Source organism: Euprymna scolopes, chromosome 6 (assembly GCF_053919585.1).
Source record: "Euprymna scolopes isolate OS-2025 chromosome 6, ASM5391958v1, whole genome shotgun sequence".
NCBI lineage: Eukaryota > Metazoa > Mollusca > Cephalopoda > Sepiida > Sepiolidae > Euprymna > Euprymna scolopes.
The window spans coordinates 144174745-144191608 of record NC_136487.1 but is presented as its reverse complement, the minus strand read 5'-3'; the positions used below and the strand labels follow the sequence as shown (position 1 = coordinate 144191608).

At 32.0% G+C, this 16864-nt stretch overlaps 1 protein-coding gene across 2 annotated transcripts in view; it reads left to right on the top strand.

Moving 5' to 3' along the window:
- LOC145278339 (monocarboxylate transporter 9-like) overlaps positions 1–16864 on the top strand; it is an 81055-nt gene that overhangs the window by 27326 nt on the left and 36865 nt on the right. For both annotated transcript variants that reach the window (XM_080130633.1, XM_080130632.1), the window contains exon 4: positions 16378–16644. In XM_080130633.1, coding sequence (XP_079986759.1) covers positions 16378–16644 — 267 coding nt within the window. The remainder of the gene's footprint in view (positions 1–16377; positions 16645–16864) is intronic.

Here is a 16864-nt window from a genome sequence, read left to right as displayed (position 1 = left end):
TTATTTCACACGCTATTTTTTCTTTGAGAAATTAACGTTAAGCTGTAATCTTTTCAACATAATCAAAAAGTAACCGAAAAATTTAAAAATATTATGATTAGCCGGCATTCAAAACCAGGTCCCATACCCAAGCAGCCATTAGAATTGCCCGTACATATTTTAAGCTATTTCCACTGCATGTGTGTACGTGTTTTGAAACAGAGATGTATGTTATCTGCAATTTTAATGTTGCTCTTATGTAAGGCCACTCTATTGCTTAGGACTTTGGTGGCGCCTATGTAGGATTTGTCGCATTCTGTGCATCTTAGGGCATACACTAAATTTCTGGAGGTGCACTTTAGATCTTTAAATTAAGTTTAAATTAAATTAAAAAGAAAGGCTCTAAATTGCGATGTCGTAATGTGTATGATTATAATTATTTGGTTTGAAAATAGCAAAATACTTATGTTGATGAAAATTAATTAAACAATAATATTTGATTAATGAAAAATAATGTGGGTTGTTTAAAACTGAATAATTTTTTTTAAATCTGCTGCAAACCTGTCATTAGGTTCTGAGACTATCGGAAATTAAAAATGAAACATGGTAAAAAAAAACAAGCAAAGAAAAGTCGTTACTCATACAGGAAGTAAGGGCATACAAAAGTAAGTAAACTTTATTATGAAATGTTAATAGTGTATGCTTGACCACCCATTATATATATATTGTAGATAACACTTTTAAAAGCAAATACCTGTGCCATATTTGTTTTTATTCAATTTTCAACCCAAACAAGGCACAGTGCCACTTTGAAGTAGGAGACTACTATCGGGGACACAAGTTGCAGGGGCATTATGAAGGGAGATGAGTAGCAAGATGTTTGTTCACATTGCATTTGAACTTCTGCATATCAGTACAGTTGGGAAAGCAGAATCCCGAAAGGGAGTTCCAAAGTCTTGCAGTTCTGGGGAAGAAACTATTGGAGTAAAAGGCTTTCTTACACCTAGGGATCTCTACTGTAAAGCGATGGGACAGTTGCTTATCGGGTTTTTCTGGGGTAGACACGTCGAAGAGGTACAAGTTGGCGACTCTTTTTTGAACCCTGTCCAGGAGTGAGAAACAAGCAGCAGATGTACTAGTCCAAATGTGACAACGGTAATCCATACATGGGCGAATGGTGGCCTTATATAGGTACAGGATGCTTTCAGGCGTAAGTAGGCGTAACTAGTAGAGAGAGCCCATCTTCTTTGCAGCAGTCTTGGGAATGCTCTCAATGTATCTATTCCAGTTCATGTTCCCTGTAAACGTTAGGCCGAGGATTTTAAAAGAAGTACTTTCAGGTAATGTGTTCTCGGCCATTGCTATTGGTAGTAGAGAAGGTTTCTTGTAATTATTGAAGAAAACAAGTTTTGTCTTGGCAGCATTGACTGTGACCATCCATTTTTGTCCCCATTCCACTACAGTTGGAGGTCATCCTCTAGTTTTTCTGCCATTTCCTTAGATATGTGTTCATTTGTTTTCCCATCGTGCCTGTTATAAAGAGTGGTGTCATTAGCAAATACACCCATCTCCGAAACGATTTTATCAGGGAGGTAATTTATGAATATCAGGAATCATAAAGGTCCAAGGATAGACCATCGTACCATACCCTGTCAAAAGCCTTAGATATATCGAGGGCTACCGCTCTACCCTCCCCTGTTTTTTTTTCCAGTGAACTGTATATACGTTCAGAGATAGCAGATGTTAGGTGTTGGACTAGGGCTTGATTAATTAAGGACTCAAAAATTTTGGCGATAAATGAACTGTATTGAATATAATTAGTATATTAATGAACTATATTTAATATGATTAGTATATTAATCAAATATATTGAATATGATTAGTACATAAATGAAATATATTGAATATGATTAGAATATTAGTGAACAATATTGCATAAGATTAGTATATTAATGACCTATATAGAATATGATTAGTATATTAATAAACTATATTGGATATGATTAGTATATTAATGCACAATATTTAATACGATACGGATATGCATGAACTATGTTGAATATGATTAGTATATTAATGAAATATATTGAATATGATTAGTATATTAATGAACTATATAGAATATGATTAGTATATTAATGAACTATATTAAATATGCCTAGTATATAAATGAACTGTATTGAATATGGTTATTATATTAATGAACTATATTTAATATGATTAGTATATGCATGAAATATATTGAATTTGATTAATATTTTAATAAAATACATTTAATACGATTACGGTATGCATGAACTATGTTCAATGTGATTAGTATATAAATGAACTATATTGAATATAATTGAATATAATTGAATATAATTCGTATATCAATGAACTGTATTGAATATGATAAGTATATTAATGAACTATATTTAATATGATTAGGATATGCATGAACGATATTGAATATGATTAAGATATTGACGAATTCTTTTGAATATGATTAGAATATGCATGAACTATATTTAATATGATTAGTATATTAATGAACAATATTGAATATGATTATTATATTAATAAACTATATTGAATATGATTTGTATAGTAATGAACTATATTGAATATGATTTGTGTATTAATGAACTATATTGAATATGATTAGTATATTAATGAACTATATTGAATATGATTTGTGTATTAATGAACTATATTTAATAGGGTTGGGATATGCATGAACTATATCGAATATATTAAGGATGTGAATGACTTATATTGATAATGATTTGTATATTAATGAACTATATTTAATATGATTAGCATATTAATGAACTGTATTGAATATGATTAGTATATTAATGACTTATACTTATTATGATTAGTATATTAATCAACTATATTGAATATTATTTGTATATTACTTAACTATATTGAATATTATATATATTATAGTATATTAATGAAGTATATTTAACATTGTTATGATATGCACGAACTATATTGAATATGATTAGTATATTAATGAAGTATATTGAATATGATTAGTATATTAATGAACTATATTAAATATGATTAGTATATTAATGAACTGCATTAAATATCATTAGTATATTAATTAACTATAATGAATAGGATTAGTATATTAATGAACTCTATTGAATATTATTTGTATATTAATTTACTATATGTAATATGATTATTATATTAATGAAATATATTAAATATGATTAGTATATTAATGAATTATATTGAATATTATTAGGATATGCATGAACTATATTTAATATGATTATTATATTAATAAACTATATTGAATATGATTAGTATATTAATGAGCTATATTTTATATAATTATTATATTAACGTACTATGTTGAATATGATTACGATGTGCATAAACCATATTCAATATGATTAGTATATTAATGAATATTCTGAATATTATTAGTATATTTATGAACTATATTGAATATGATTAGTATATTAATTAAATATATTGAATATGATTTGTATATTAAGGAACTCTATTGAATATCATTAGCATATGCATGAACTATATTGAATATGATAAGTATATTAATGGACTATATTTAATATGATTAGGATATGCATGAACGATATTGAATATGATTTGTATATGTATGAACTACATGGAATATGATTAGGATATGTATGAACTATATTGAATATGATTAGTATATTAATGGACTATATTGAATATGATTTGTGTATTAATGAACTATATTGAATATGATTAGTATATTAATGAACTATATTGAATATGATTTGTGTATTAATGAACTATATTTAATAGGGTTGGGATATGCATGAACTATATCGAATATATTAAGGATGTGAATGACTTATATTGATAATGATTTGTATATTAATGAACTATATTTGATATGATTAGCATATTAATGAACTGTATTGAATATGATTAGTATATTAATGACTTATACTTATTATGATTAGTATATTAATCAACTATATTGAATATTATTTGTATATTACTTAACTATATTGAATATTATATATATTATAGTATATTAATGAAGTATATTTAATATTGTTATGATATGCACGAACTATATTGAATATGATTAGTATATTAATGAAGTATATTGAATATGATTAGTATATTAATGAACTATATTAAATATGATTAGTATATTAATGAACTGCATTAAATATCATTAGTATATTAATTAACTATAATGAATAGGATTAGTATATTAATGAACTCTATTGAATATTATTTGTATATTAATTTACTATATGTAATATGATTATTATATTAATGGAATATATTAAAAATGATTAGTATATTAATGAATTATATTGAATATTATTAGGATATGCATGAACTATATTTAATATGATTATTATATTAATAAACTATATTGAATAAGATTAGTATATTAATGAGCTTTATTTTATATAATTATTATATTAACGTACAATGTTTAATATGATTACGATGTGCATAAACCATATTCAATATGATTAGTATATTAATGAATATTCTGAATATTATTAGTATATTTATGAACTATATTGAATATGATTAGTATATTAATTAAATATATTGAATATGATTTGTATATTAAGGAACTCTATTGAATATCATTAGCATATGCATGAACTATATTGAATATTATTAGTATATTAATGGACTATATTTAATATGATTAGGATATGCGTGAACGATATTGAATATGATTAGTATATGTATGAACTACATTGAATATGATTAGGATATGTATGAACTATATTGAATATGATTAGTATATTAATGGACTATATTGAATATGATTTGTGTATTAATGAACTATATTGAATATGATTAGTATATTAATGGACTATATTGAACATAATTAGTATATTAATGAACTATATTGAATATGATTAGTATATTAATGAACTATGTTTACTGTGATTAGGATATGCATGAACTATATAGAATATGAGCAGTATATTAATGAACAGTATTGAATATTATTATATTAAGAACTATATTGTATATGATCAGTATATTAATGAACTGTATTGAATATGATTGGTATATGAATGTACTATATGTAATATGGTTTGTATATTAATGAATTATATTGTATATGATTAGTACATTAATGAGCTATACTGGATATGATACGTATATTAATGTAATGTGTTGTATAGGATTAGTGTTGTGTCGTGGAACAACAGTGAAAATAAGAACAATCAAGTCGAGGTTCGGTTAAGGAACAAGTGTATTAACAATAATGTACAAAGATAGGAAAGCGTATATATCTGCTGGGCACTCGGCTAGCAGTTGAAGTGCAGTCGCACATTTCTCTCATCGGTGTTGGAATTACTAGCGCTATATATAGTGCTAATCGGTGTAAATTCCTCTGTTCAAGGAAGGCCAGTATAACACCCCTCTTTTAAAATATCCCGTCTGGGATTAATAATGTTTTGTTTTGGGTTCACCCTAATCAATTCTGTTGATTTTCGTTTTCTGTTTGATCTTCTGTTCTCCGGAGCTGTCTCTGGTATGCGCACCTGAAAAGTATCAAACACTGTGTTCATGATGTCCTCCTCGGGCGATCTGGTCAGCTCACTGTTCGAGTATCTTTCCGAATTGGGTTAGTGTGACGTTTGTGCACGAAGTCTGGTCCCTTAATCATGTAGACCATGTTGCCTATTTGTTTCTCAACAATGCCGGTTCCCAGGAAATCTTATTATTTTTGTGAATCCTGTAGAAGACTCTTTAGACAACTTTATACCGTTTATTTTTTCATCGTCGTTTTTTTTTTTAGGTTTGACCCATCCTGGTTTGGTAACAACTTGTGAAAAATCGATCAAACCTTGCGTCTGAACATAACCTCAGCAGCATTTCGATGTTTGCATTCGAAGTGAAAACTCTTGTAAAAACTTATCCGTTCTCAGACCTCTCTTGAATATGTCAACGAATTTCTCTGCTTGTCCATTACTTCTTGAGTGGTATGGCGGAATGGTTATATGCTCGATTAGATGATCTGCGTCTGAATGAATCCTATACCAAGGCCGGTCCGGTTTTGCCCACGATCTAAATTGAGTCGAAGGGGTTTTCATAGCTAATGCGCATCCTCTACACTCCCTGATTTTTCCTTCTATATTCTTATCCATGTTTGGCCAATAAACGAAAGAGCGCATAAGGCTTTCATTCTTGATATACCTGGATGTCCTACTTTGAATTCCTTGAGCATTCTTTACTGTAATGTCGCAGGAATTACAACCCTGTCGCTATATTACAGGACATTATCGCAAATTGAATAAATTTCTTCATCCAGTTCGTTATTGTTGATCCTTTCTTTCGTGCGTATAATAAATTCGTCCACCTCTGCCTTACTCTTTATCTCATCAAGCGTTACTGGAATTTCTCTTATTGTGTCACATAACGTACTTTTTACTTCAACTTCCGCTTGAATGGCTGCTATTACCATATCCTCCAATGGTTCTGTCTGCTTAGGTATTAACCTCGATAACCCGTATCCATGACCAAATTTTAGATGGTACATACTTCATTTGAAAATTGTAATTCAGAAGTATGGTACCCCATCTTTGGAGTCTATTCGCCGTATGTTGTGCTAGTTCCTTTTTCGATCCGAAAATCATTAATAATGGTTTGTGGTCTGTTTGTTACAGAAATTGCCTACCGTGCAGGAAACGATGAAATTTCTTTATCGCGAATATAATTATTAACGCCTCTTTTTCAATTTGTGAGTAATTCTTTTCGGCTGGCAATTCGCATCCATCATACGAATTCAATTTACAATTTACGCTTGTATCAAAGAAATATTCTTTAGTAAAAAAAATCAACCAAGTTTTTTTCCCAATTCTTTTGTTTGAAGAACAACAGTTTAGCAGTCCTTTTGTAACTTAAAATTTGTTGAACGTTATATTTCTAGTCTTACTAGAAACAATCCAGTGAAATTACATTTTTTTTATTTGCACGCGTTTTTACGCAGTGAAAATAACATCCGTCGCTTAAAAAATCCGACGAATTAGTATGGGAAACTTTTAGTGTTTTTTTTAAACCTCTTTGCCTTTTGCAAAAATGACTTGATTCTTTACGTGTTTGCTAAGCACAAATGACGTACGCGAATAATTATTTTTCACGGATTGTCTCTTTTTCTCTTGACCAAGTCAAACGTATTTTTTTCAAATCCCAGATGTTATCGAAATAACAATAAGCCTTTTTTTTACATAGGCGGTGCTACTTATCAAGGCCGAGAGGTCACTCAAGGATAAGGGTTAAAGAGTGTATGTACAGTAGTCAAAAGGACAATATAGTAATCGATAGTAATGGAAGTTCGTCGGTAAATTTGTTAACTAAAGTGGAACGGCTCATCAGAAATTTGTTCACGTTGGACTTGAAGACAACCATGTTATAGACAGCTGGAAAGCAGGAAAACGGAAGACAATTCCACAGGCGTGCAGTTGTAAGAAAGAAGTGTTGATCATGGAATCTACGTTTAGGTTTAGACCCAAATAAAGAGTGGGGGAATTATTGACAATGTTTTCAGCTAGACGAGTGTTTCTTGTGACAGTTTGACGAGGGGGGACCATAGATTGAAGCTTAGTCGAACACTTTCCATGAAAATAGCGATAAACCAGAGACAAAGTCGCAACATCTCTTCTGTGAGATAGAGATTGCAGCGAAGAGAAAAGGATATCTCCCACCAGGCCACGAAGTCTATTTTTAACCCTATCAAGGCAGGACAAGTCCATCCTAGCAGCTCCTGCCCAGATACAGTGTTCCATCCTTGAACGTACCTGGCTCTTATATAGATAGAGAATAGCATCAGCAGTGAGATATCTACTGGATCGATAGAAGGATCCCACCATTTTTCTAGCGCCCTTGGCAACAGATTTGATGTACCTATTCCATTTAAGATCAGGAGTAAAGGTCAAGCCCAGAAGCTTGTCAAAACTTGAGGTCTCCCCAAGACGAGAGCCATTCATTTTAATTGATGCCAGATGGGGATCAGAGCGTTGATGATGTAAGGACATAAGCTTAGTTTTAGATGCATTAAAAGTAACCAGCCACTCCTTTCCCCATTGTACAACGTGATCAAGATCAGAGGAGAGAGAATCGGAGAGAACTTGGTCGTTTACTGTCTTAGATGTGCTACCATAGATGTTAGTGTCATCAGCAAAAATGCCTAAGAATGATGTAAGGATGTGATTTGGAAGATCATTAATGTAGATCAGGAAGAGAGTTGGGCCCAGAATGGACCCCTGAGGGACTCCAGCATTTATACTGTGAGCTTCTGATTTTTGCCCATCAACTTCTACTCTTAGGAACATATCAGAGAGAAATGATTTAATAATTGAGAAGAAATTTCCAGCTATACCATAGCTGGAGATCTTGTGAAGTAAACCTTTATGCCATACCCTATCAAAGACCTTTGATATGTCAAGAGAAATTGCCCTAGAAAGGTTGCCTCTGTCGAGAGATTCGCTAATCCTATGAGATATAACTGTAAGCACAGCTGCTGTAGATATAGCAGAACGGAAACCATATTGTGTGTCACTAAGGTTATTTTTGCTGACATGGTTGATTACTTCTCTATTTAAAATATATTCCAGCAACTTACTCATGACCCACAGGAGATTATTGGTCTATACTGAGAGGGGGATGAACGATCCTCTGAATTCTTAAATACAGGGCATACTGATGAGATTTTCCAGGGTAATGGGAAGCAATTCTCCTTAAGACAACGTTTAAACAGTTTTGTAAGTATGGGCGCTAGTTGTAGTTGAAATGTTTTGAGTACTATAATTGGAATACCGTCAGGTCCGGTTGCTTTACTGGAATCAAGGTTTTTGATTAGCTTGGCAACATAACTACAGATATTTGTATATCACATAGCGTGTTTTCTTATACAGGAGGAAATATTGGGGGGTTGGCGGCCTTGGTCGCAAAGGGTAGAATTAGCTGCAAAGTTCTTGGCGAAAAATTTGGATTTGTCTGATGCTGACGAGATTAACTCAAGTCCATTAATGATAGTTGGAATAGAGCACACGCTTCTGTTCAGGATTCTGTTTGCTATTTGCCAAAACTGGCGGGAACCAAGCCGCTGGTCAGCTACTTTGGACTTGACGGACTGAACATATAACTTTCTTGCGTTCTTTATTACTTTCTTACAAACAATGGTTGCTGGGACAGTCCTGAAAGCGGCTTTAGTTTCCATACATCTATTACGTTGGAAGCAATGGAAAAAGTGATTTCTGTGCGCGATGGCAGCAGCATATTCTGAAGAAAACCATGGCTGGCTGTTAGGTTTTTGCTGGAACTTTTTTGAGGGTATGAAACGGTCTATACCTACAATTAACTATTCCGTCAGGTCTGATACTATAGAGGACACATCTTTTTTAAACATGGAACGCAGATGTAGATCCGATATAAATGTACGGAAGCTATCCTAGTCATCCATATTGTATCGATATACTGTACGATGGAGAGGTGCGTCTGAGGACTTATTACTTTTCATTTTTTATCTTAATTGATACAACTGAGTAGTCAGAAGATCCAAGAGGAGACAGAACGGAAACTGAACATAGTTCAGGGCAAGTTGTGAGAAAGAGATCTAGTAGACTCGCATACTGTCCGTCATTGTCGGGCACACGGGTGGGTTCGTGAACAATCTGAGTGAGGTCATAAGCAATGGAGAAATCATGACAGAACCTCCCCTCATCATCGGTCTTGTTTGAGTGGGTCAACCATTCGACATTGTGAACATTGAAGTATGCAGTAATGTGAGCTAGTGCAACCCGGAAGCACATATAGGGTAAGTTAGGATCTTCTCCGGAGGTGTCCCTACCACATGGAAAGCCATCTTTAATATAGGCACATATTCCATGCCCATGACAATCTTGGGGTCAGATTTGAAAGTTAAGTTAGAGTATCTCTTAATTATGAACTCATTTAGGGAAATAGTCTGTCCAATGCCAGTTTCGCTTTAAAATAAAAGGTTTAGTTTAGTCTCCTGTAATTGGGCTTCAACCTGTGGAAGGTTAGAACGTAGACCCCTGGTGTTGGAGAAGGAGACATGGTAGTGGGAGTCTACGTTGGAAGTTAGAGATCCGGATTTAATCGTGTATTTTCCTTGAAACTTGTCATGATGGAATTTTGGAGTTTGTGGACTAGGTCGTCAGACTTGCTTAGAGCAGGACAGAGAGAGGAAACTAAGAGAGAAAAAGAAACGAAGAATTTTTTTTGTAGAACATGATAAGGTAAAGCCGTAACAATTACCCATTAATATGGCATCGTGAGGCCCCACCAGAATCTACTGTATGGTCCAGAATCCATTCACCAAATGGCAATACAGCAGCCCCAGTACTTTGCACCTGCTGATAGGACAGCCTCATTAGTGGTTAATCCAAGGTTCGGGTCACTGACTATCAGGCGGATAACGTCAGCTCAGATAAAACGTTTACTTCCAGCACCCTTATTACTGACATGGCTACAAGGATAGACACAGAAACAGAAAATTTCCGCCATCTCTATCGACTGTTCACGCAAAATACTGCCAACCTAGAATACAACTTTTTCTTCCCTTTTGTCAGAACATCACTCATTAAAAAAATGAGGACTGAGAGACAAATAAAGAGAACCGAGAGTAACGGGAGCTGCCGATAACGCATTCACAAAGCGTTCTCTATTCTCCATTAAAAAAATGATTAAGTATTGTACTTAATAAAAGTCCAACTGGCGTGTTATTTAAAAGGGAAAGCAATGAATAGAATTTTCTAATCTGTTTATGCAATCAACTTGGTAGATATAATAAACATTTATGACGAGAACACGCAATCATTAAATAAAACAAGCAGGAAATAAAAATATAAATTAAGTACTGAGTAAAATGCAGTTATTAATATTTGAAATTAAACATAAAAATTAAAATAGATACCACTTATCTCGAACATGCTTCGTCTCCAGAGGGCAAACTGACTTAAGAGAATTTTAGCTTTAATAACATCAGCGTTCCGAAAGACTTTTAATTCTTTTTTAAATTAACCGTTAAAACAAAAGCGTGATCGCTTTCTGAATTTTTACTAGTGACGTTTTAAGAAATTGCGATAAAAAGAACAGCGATGGAGGGGGTCTTTTGAAATTCAACTAGTGCCGTTATAAGTAAATTCAACATAATATGAAATAACAGGAATGGAGGGGGGTCTGAAAAGGAAATAACATGGTTGAGTCTAGCAAGTTAATCTTAAGGATAGCATAGATATAATAAACACTTATGATGAGAAAACGCTATCATTAAATCAGGAAATAAAAATATATTTGCTTAGTTGGTTTTGGACATTTAACTTTGCAGAAGAAAATTCTTACCGTAGGAAAAATTGTTTCTGGTGAAGAATAATGTACCCTTTTTCTTTTTCTAAAACACTTGGTGTTCAATTATTAAATAATTGACAACATTCGCGTTTTTCGCTGTAGATTTTGGTAGCAAGTTTTTTTTCCCCGTCGCCAAATTACTATTGTAGTAATTAATTCGCTGTTAATTCTTGCGTATCCAAATATCTGTTTAAATGACGAAGGTGTTCTGCCGTAAAGATTTTACGAATCTTTATTCCAATCACTTTTAGTGATTCTCTGCAGTGACGGTCGTTTCGATTTCTTGTCGCCAATCTGTTGTGTCGTGGAACAACAGTGAAAATAAGAACAATCAAGTCGGGGTTCGGTTAAGGAACAAGTGTATTAACAATAATGTAGAAAGATAGGAAAGCGTGTATATCTGCTGGGCACTCCGCTAGCAGTTGAAGTCCACTCGCATCTCTCTCACCGGTGTTGGAATTACTAGCGCTCTTTATAGTGCTAATCGGCGTAAATTCCTCTGTTCAAGGAAGGCCAGTATAACAATATGTCATAGTGATCTTATCTCTGTGTCTGCAGAACGGTCTCTACCGAACTACTCTGTCAATTTTTGGTCTATTTTTTTCATTTTCTACTTTTTCTTTTCTCATTCTTCTCTTTTCTTTTACTTAGATTTCAACCTCGTTCTCTTCCCCTCTTTATCTATCTCTCCCTTTCTTCTCTTTCTGTGCTCTTTTTTATCATATTAAAATTATATCATTTTGAATTCATCTGTTGAAATAAAATGTGTATGTCTGCTGGGCACTACGCTAGCAGTTGAAGTGCAGTCGCATCTCTCTCAGCGATGTTGGAATTACTAGCGCTGTTTATAGTGCTAATCGGTGTAAATTCCTCTGTTCAAGGAAGGCCGGTATAACAATTAGTATATAAAGGAACTATATTGACTGTGATTATTATATAGATGTACTATATTGAACGTGGTTAGGGTATGAATAAACTATATAGAATATGATTAGTACATCAATGCTCGCTATTGAATATGATTAGTATATTAATGAACTATACTGTATATGATTATTATATGAATGTACTCTATTGAATATGATTAGGATATAAATGAACTATAATGAACATGATGAGTATATTAATGAACTATATTGACTATGATTAGTATATGTATAATCTATATTGAATATTACTAGTATATGAATGTACTATATTGAATATGATTAGTGTATGAATGTACTATATTTAATATGACTAGTATAATAATTGAACTATATTGAATATGATTAGTATGTTAATGAACTGTATGTAATATGATTAGTACATGCATGTAATATATTGAACATGATTCGTATATTAATGAACTATATTGAATATGATTGGTATATTAATGAACTGCATTGAATATGGTTAGTATATTAATGAACTATATTGAATGTGGTTAGTATATTAATGAACTGTATTTAATAGGTGTAGCATATGAATGTCCTATATTAAATTTTATTAGTATATTAATGTACTATATTGAATATGATTTGTACATTAATTTACTATAATGAATATGATTAGTATATTAATGAAAAATATTGAATATGATTCGTATATTAATGTTCTATGTTTATTATGATTAGTATATTAATGAACTATATTGAATATGATTATTAGTTGTATGTTTTTTACAAGGTGGTCACCACTTATCAAGGCCCGGAAGCCACTCAGGGATAAGGGTTATGTACTATATTAATATGATTAGTATGTATATGTACTATGTTGAATATTATTAGTATATGAATGTACTATGTTTATTATGATTAGTAGATTAATGAACTATATTGAACATGATTAATATATAAATATTTAATATGATTCGTATATGTTTAATCTATATTGAATATGAACAGCATATGAATATACTATGTTGATATGATTTGTAAATGAATGTACTATATTGAATATTATTAGTATAATTATCAACTGTATTGTATATGATTCTTATATGAATGTACTATATTGAATATGATTAGGATATGAATCAACTATATTGAATATGATTAGTATATTAATGAACTATATTGAATAGTATTAGTATATTAATGAACTCTATTGAATATTATTAATATATGAATGTAATATATTGAATATAATTATTTTATTTATGAAATATTTTGAATATGATTAATCCTTTAAACACTGTTTGGATAGATGGCAGTTTTACTTATTAATAACTGCTTTAAAGCTTTACCGTTCACTCATTTTAAAGCAAATTTAAATAATTATTGCAGTTTATAGGTTACCTTTTTATGAAAAAGTTGTGAAAATTTTGTTTTCAATTTTTGTTCACTAAAACAAAATTATTATTAATTTCCTGGGGTTCAAAAATATGTAAGGAGATAAGCGACGCCTTTTTATTACTGTTTTCCATAGCAACCACTTCGCTTCAGCGACTACTGTTTCTACTAATTCGAAAAGAGAAGTAACAAGTAAAACAGAGAGAATGTTAGCATGAAAGGGAGATTATTAGAGGGGATTCTATTGAAAACAGACGAGTTCCGTACTTTGTTAATTCATATGTGTTTATGGGTACACAAAAATAAGACTGAAATTAAACAAAGAACAAGTGAATTTATTGGAAGCCTGGAAAATCATGGATTATAATAGAAAAATGGGGGCATGAAAGTAATATGGTTAAGCTTAAACATGGAAAAGTGAAGGACTATTTGGTAAAAGTGCAAAAGAAAAGGACAAGATATTCCGGTAAAAAATATAATAAATTCATAACTTCAAATATTACAGCATTAAGATTTTTTTTAAAATTCAATTCATAGTATTATATAATAAATTCTTAATGCTGCGATATTTGAAATTATAAATTTATTAATATTTTACCAGAATATCTTGTCTTTTTCTTTTCCAGTTTTAACAACTAGTCCTTTACTTTTTCATGTTTAAGCGTAACCATATTACTTTTTATGCTCGCATTTTTCCATTGTAATATATGTATGTACTACATTGATTATGTATGTAATATATTGAACATGATTAGCATATGTATGAACTATATTGATCATTGTTAGTATATGTATGTACTTTATTGAATATGTATGTACTATATTTAATATGTACGGCATAATCACGTTGACACACCAGTTCCTGCTGGATCACCGAAGTTAAGCAACGTTGAACCTGGTCAGTACTAAACGGGTGACCATTTGAAACTTCCAGGTGCTGTAAGTTCTCTCCGTTTATCTCGACATTGTTGCCATTGTTTTGGACTTTTCCTTGCCACTGGACTCAAACAGTGCCGATTAAGGAGAGGTGTGGTTGGAGATTGCACAACCCTTGCCTAACAATTAAAGGCGACACTGTCCCTACAAGGAGTATCCTTTGTTTTTCAAGACTGAACGGAGGCATCGGAAATATTAAATATGATTAGAATAATTATGTACTATATTGAATAGAATTAATATATGTATGCACTATATTGAATATTAGCGGGGGTACCCGGCGTTGCCCGGGGATGGTGAAGTGTAGGGGTTACATCAAAACAAAATTAAAAATAAAGAATAAGCAAACGTCATAACCCTGTTTAAATGTTCTTTTTTTAAATCGGAAATAGACACACAAACAGCGAACGTGATGCAAAATAAAGAACGAGTGAATGAAAAAGAAATGGCATAAAAAACACTGTTTAAAACTTCTTTAAAAAATCCGAAAAAAAACCCCAGCGAACGTGATGGAAAAATAACCCTGTTTCACTATTAAAACTTTAAAAATCGAAAAACAATATCCAATATCTCGGCTCGGACGTGCAATCCTAGCATAACTACGCGGCTACTATAACCACTAGTCTATGATCCCATGAGAGATGTTACGTAGTTCTTTTGTATTAAAACTTATTCAAGACATAACGTGTTTTGCGAATGCGTGTTTGGCTTAATCGTCATGAAGGAAGGACAGTTTCCATAAGAAATAATTGACCGTTTATTTCAATTTTCACATATCATTCGACCAAGATATCTCCTTTTCAGACAGCACTAGTTCCGACCAGGTCTGATGCCGCTGATAAAATTTTTAGGCAGACATACATACATACATATATTTAAACAGACAGGTGAAATTTATATTATGGCCTAGCCTGGGTGCCAATCGTTGCCCGAGTTTTTGGAGGTGTGTGTTAAGCAAAAAAAAAAAAGTGGTAATAGGCAGGCAGGCTCGATCCCGTACTGCGAAGGAGGAAAAGAATGTGAAAGAAAAGTGACGTCTTTGCTGTTGCTTCTATCGCCAAATCTATTAGCGATGAAGGATTTCTTCTCCACTAACCGATACCAAAAATGTAGTGAAAAAAAAAAAATAAAGTGCAGCATTAGAATTGATCCTGGACCGAAGGCAAAGAACCTTAAAGCACCACGTATGATATGCGATAATGACCTTTTATCAGGCCCAGTACAATATTAAATACAAAATGGAAACCATTAATAATTAGTACATCAGAACATCATTTTATATATACATGCAGGGTGAACAAAAGCGGGTTATAATTTTGATGGGTCTTATTCCTTTATATTTTGCAAGGATTAATTGAAATTTTGGTGAATACTAGTTTTTTGTGTGTAAGACATCACATCAAAATATGCGAATCTTTGAACATTTTTTATTCTAAATAATAAGTTCGAGATTATCTCCCTTTAGATTTTTAACTGCTTGAAACGCAGCGCAAATTTGTTTATGAAATCATTACAAGTTGACCGACAAATGGTTTTGACTTCTGTTTTGTTGGTTTCGTCGAAGCCCCTGATGCTTCTGTCTCTCAATAAGTACATTAACGTAGACTCAAAGAAAGAAATCTTGAGGGCTAAATTCTGTGTGATGTGCACATTCAAATTCAGTCAGATTACACGACCTTTAAAGGTTTCTTTATATGACACAGGTTTTAGGTGTGAGAACTCGTTCATACTTACGTTTAGAAAAACATATACGGTTAGACGCTAACCTATTTTGACAGATGACTTTATTTCCAGTCGCTGTTTTATTTAAATTCTTTTTTTTTTCTTTTTCAAGGTTTTTCTTTGGCGGTGAACTATTTTTCTGTAAATGTTACCCTCGGGCAATATTTCTTGAAAAAACGTGTCCTTGCTCTCGGAATAGCAACTAGTGGTAAAGGATTTGGTGGTTTTATGATGAGCTACTTATCAACTAAAGTCATATCTTTTTATGGCATGAGAGGTACTTTTATAATACTCGGTGGCATATTATTACACTTGACCGTCTATGGTGCATTGTGTCGGCCACTCAAGCCAGTCATAAAACAAAGTCCAAATATTTCACGTAAGTATTCGTTATAAAACTCAATTTCTTTTCTAATTTTGTAATATAATCTCATAATAATATTAGATTTGTGACACTTCAGAAGATGTTTAGTGAGGTATATGCGTGTAACGACTCAATAATAATAATATTACTATTATTAATAATAACATTAATAAGAAAAATAATCTATATATTAACAGGATAGTGTGTGTTATTTACTTCGTATATCACGCTTATA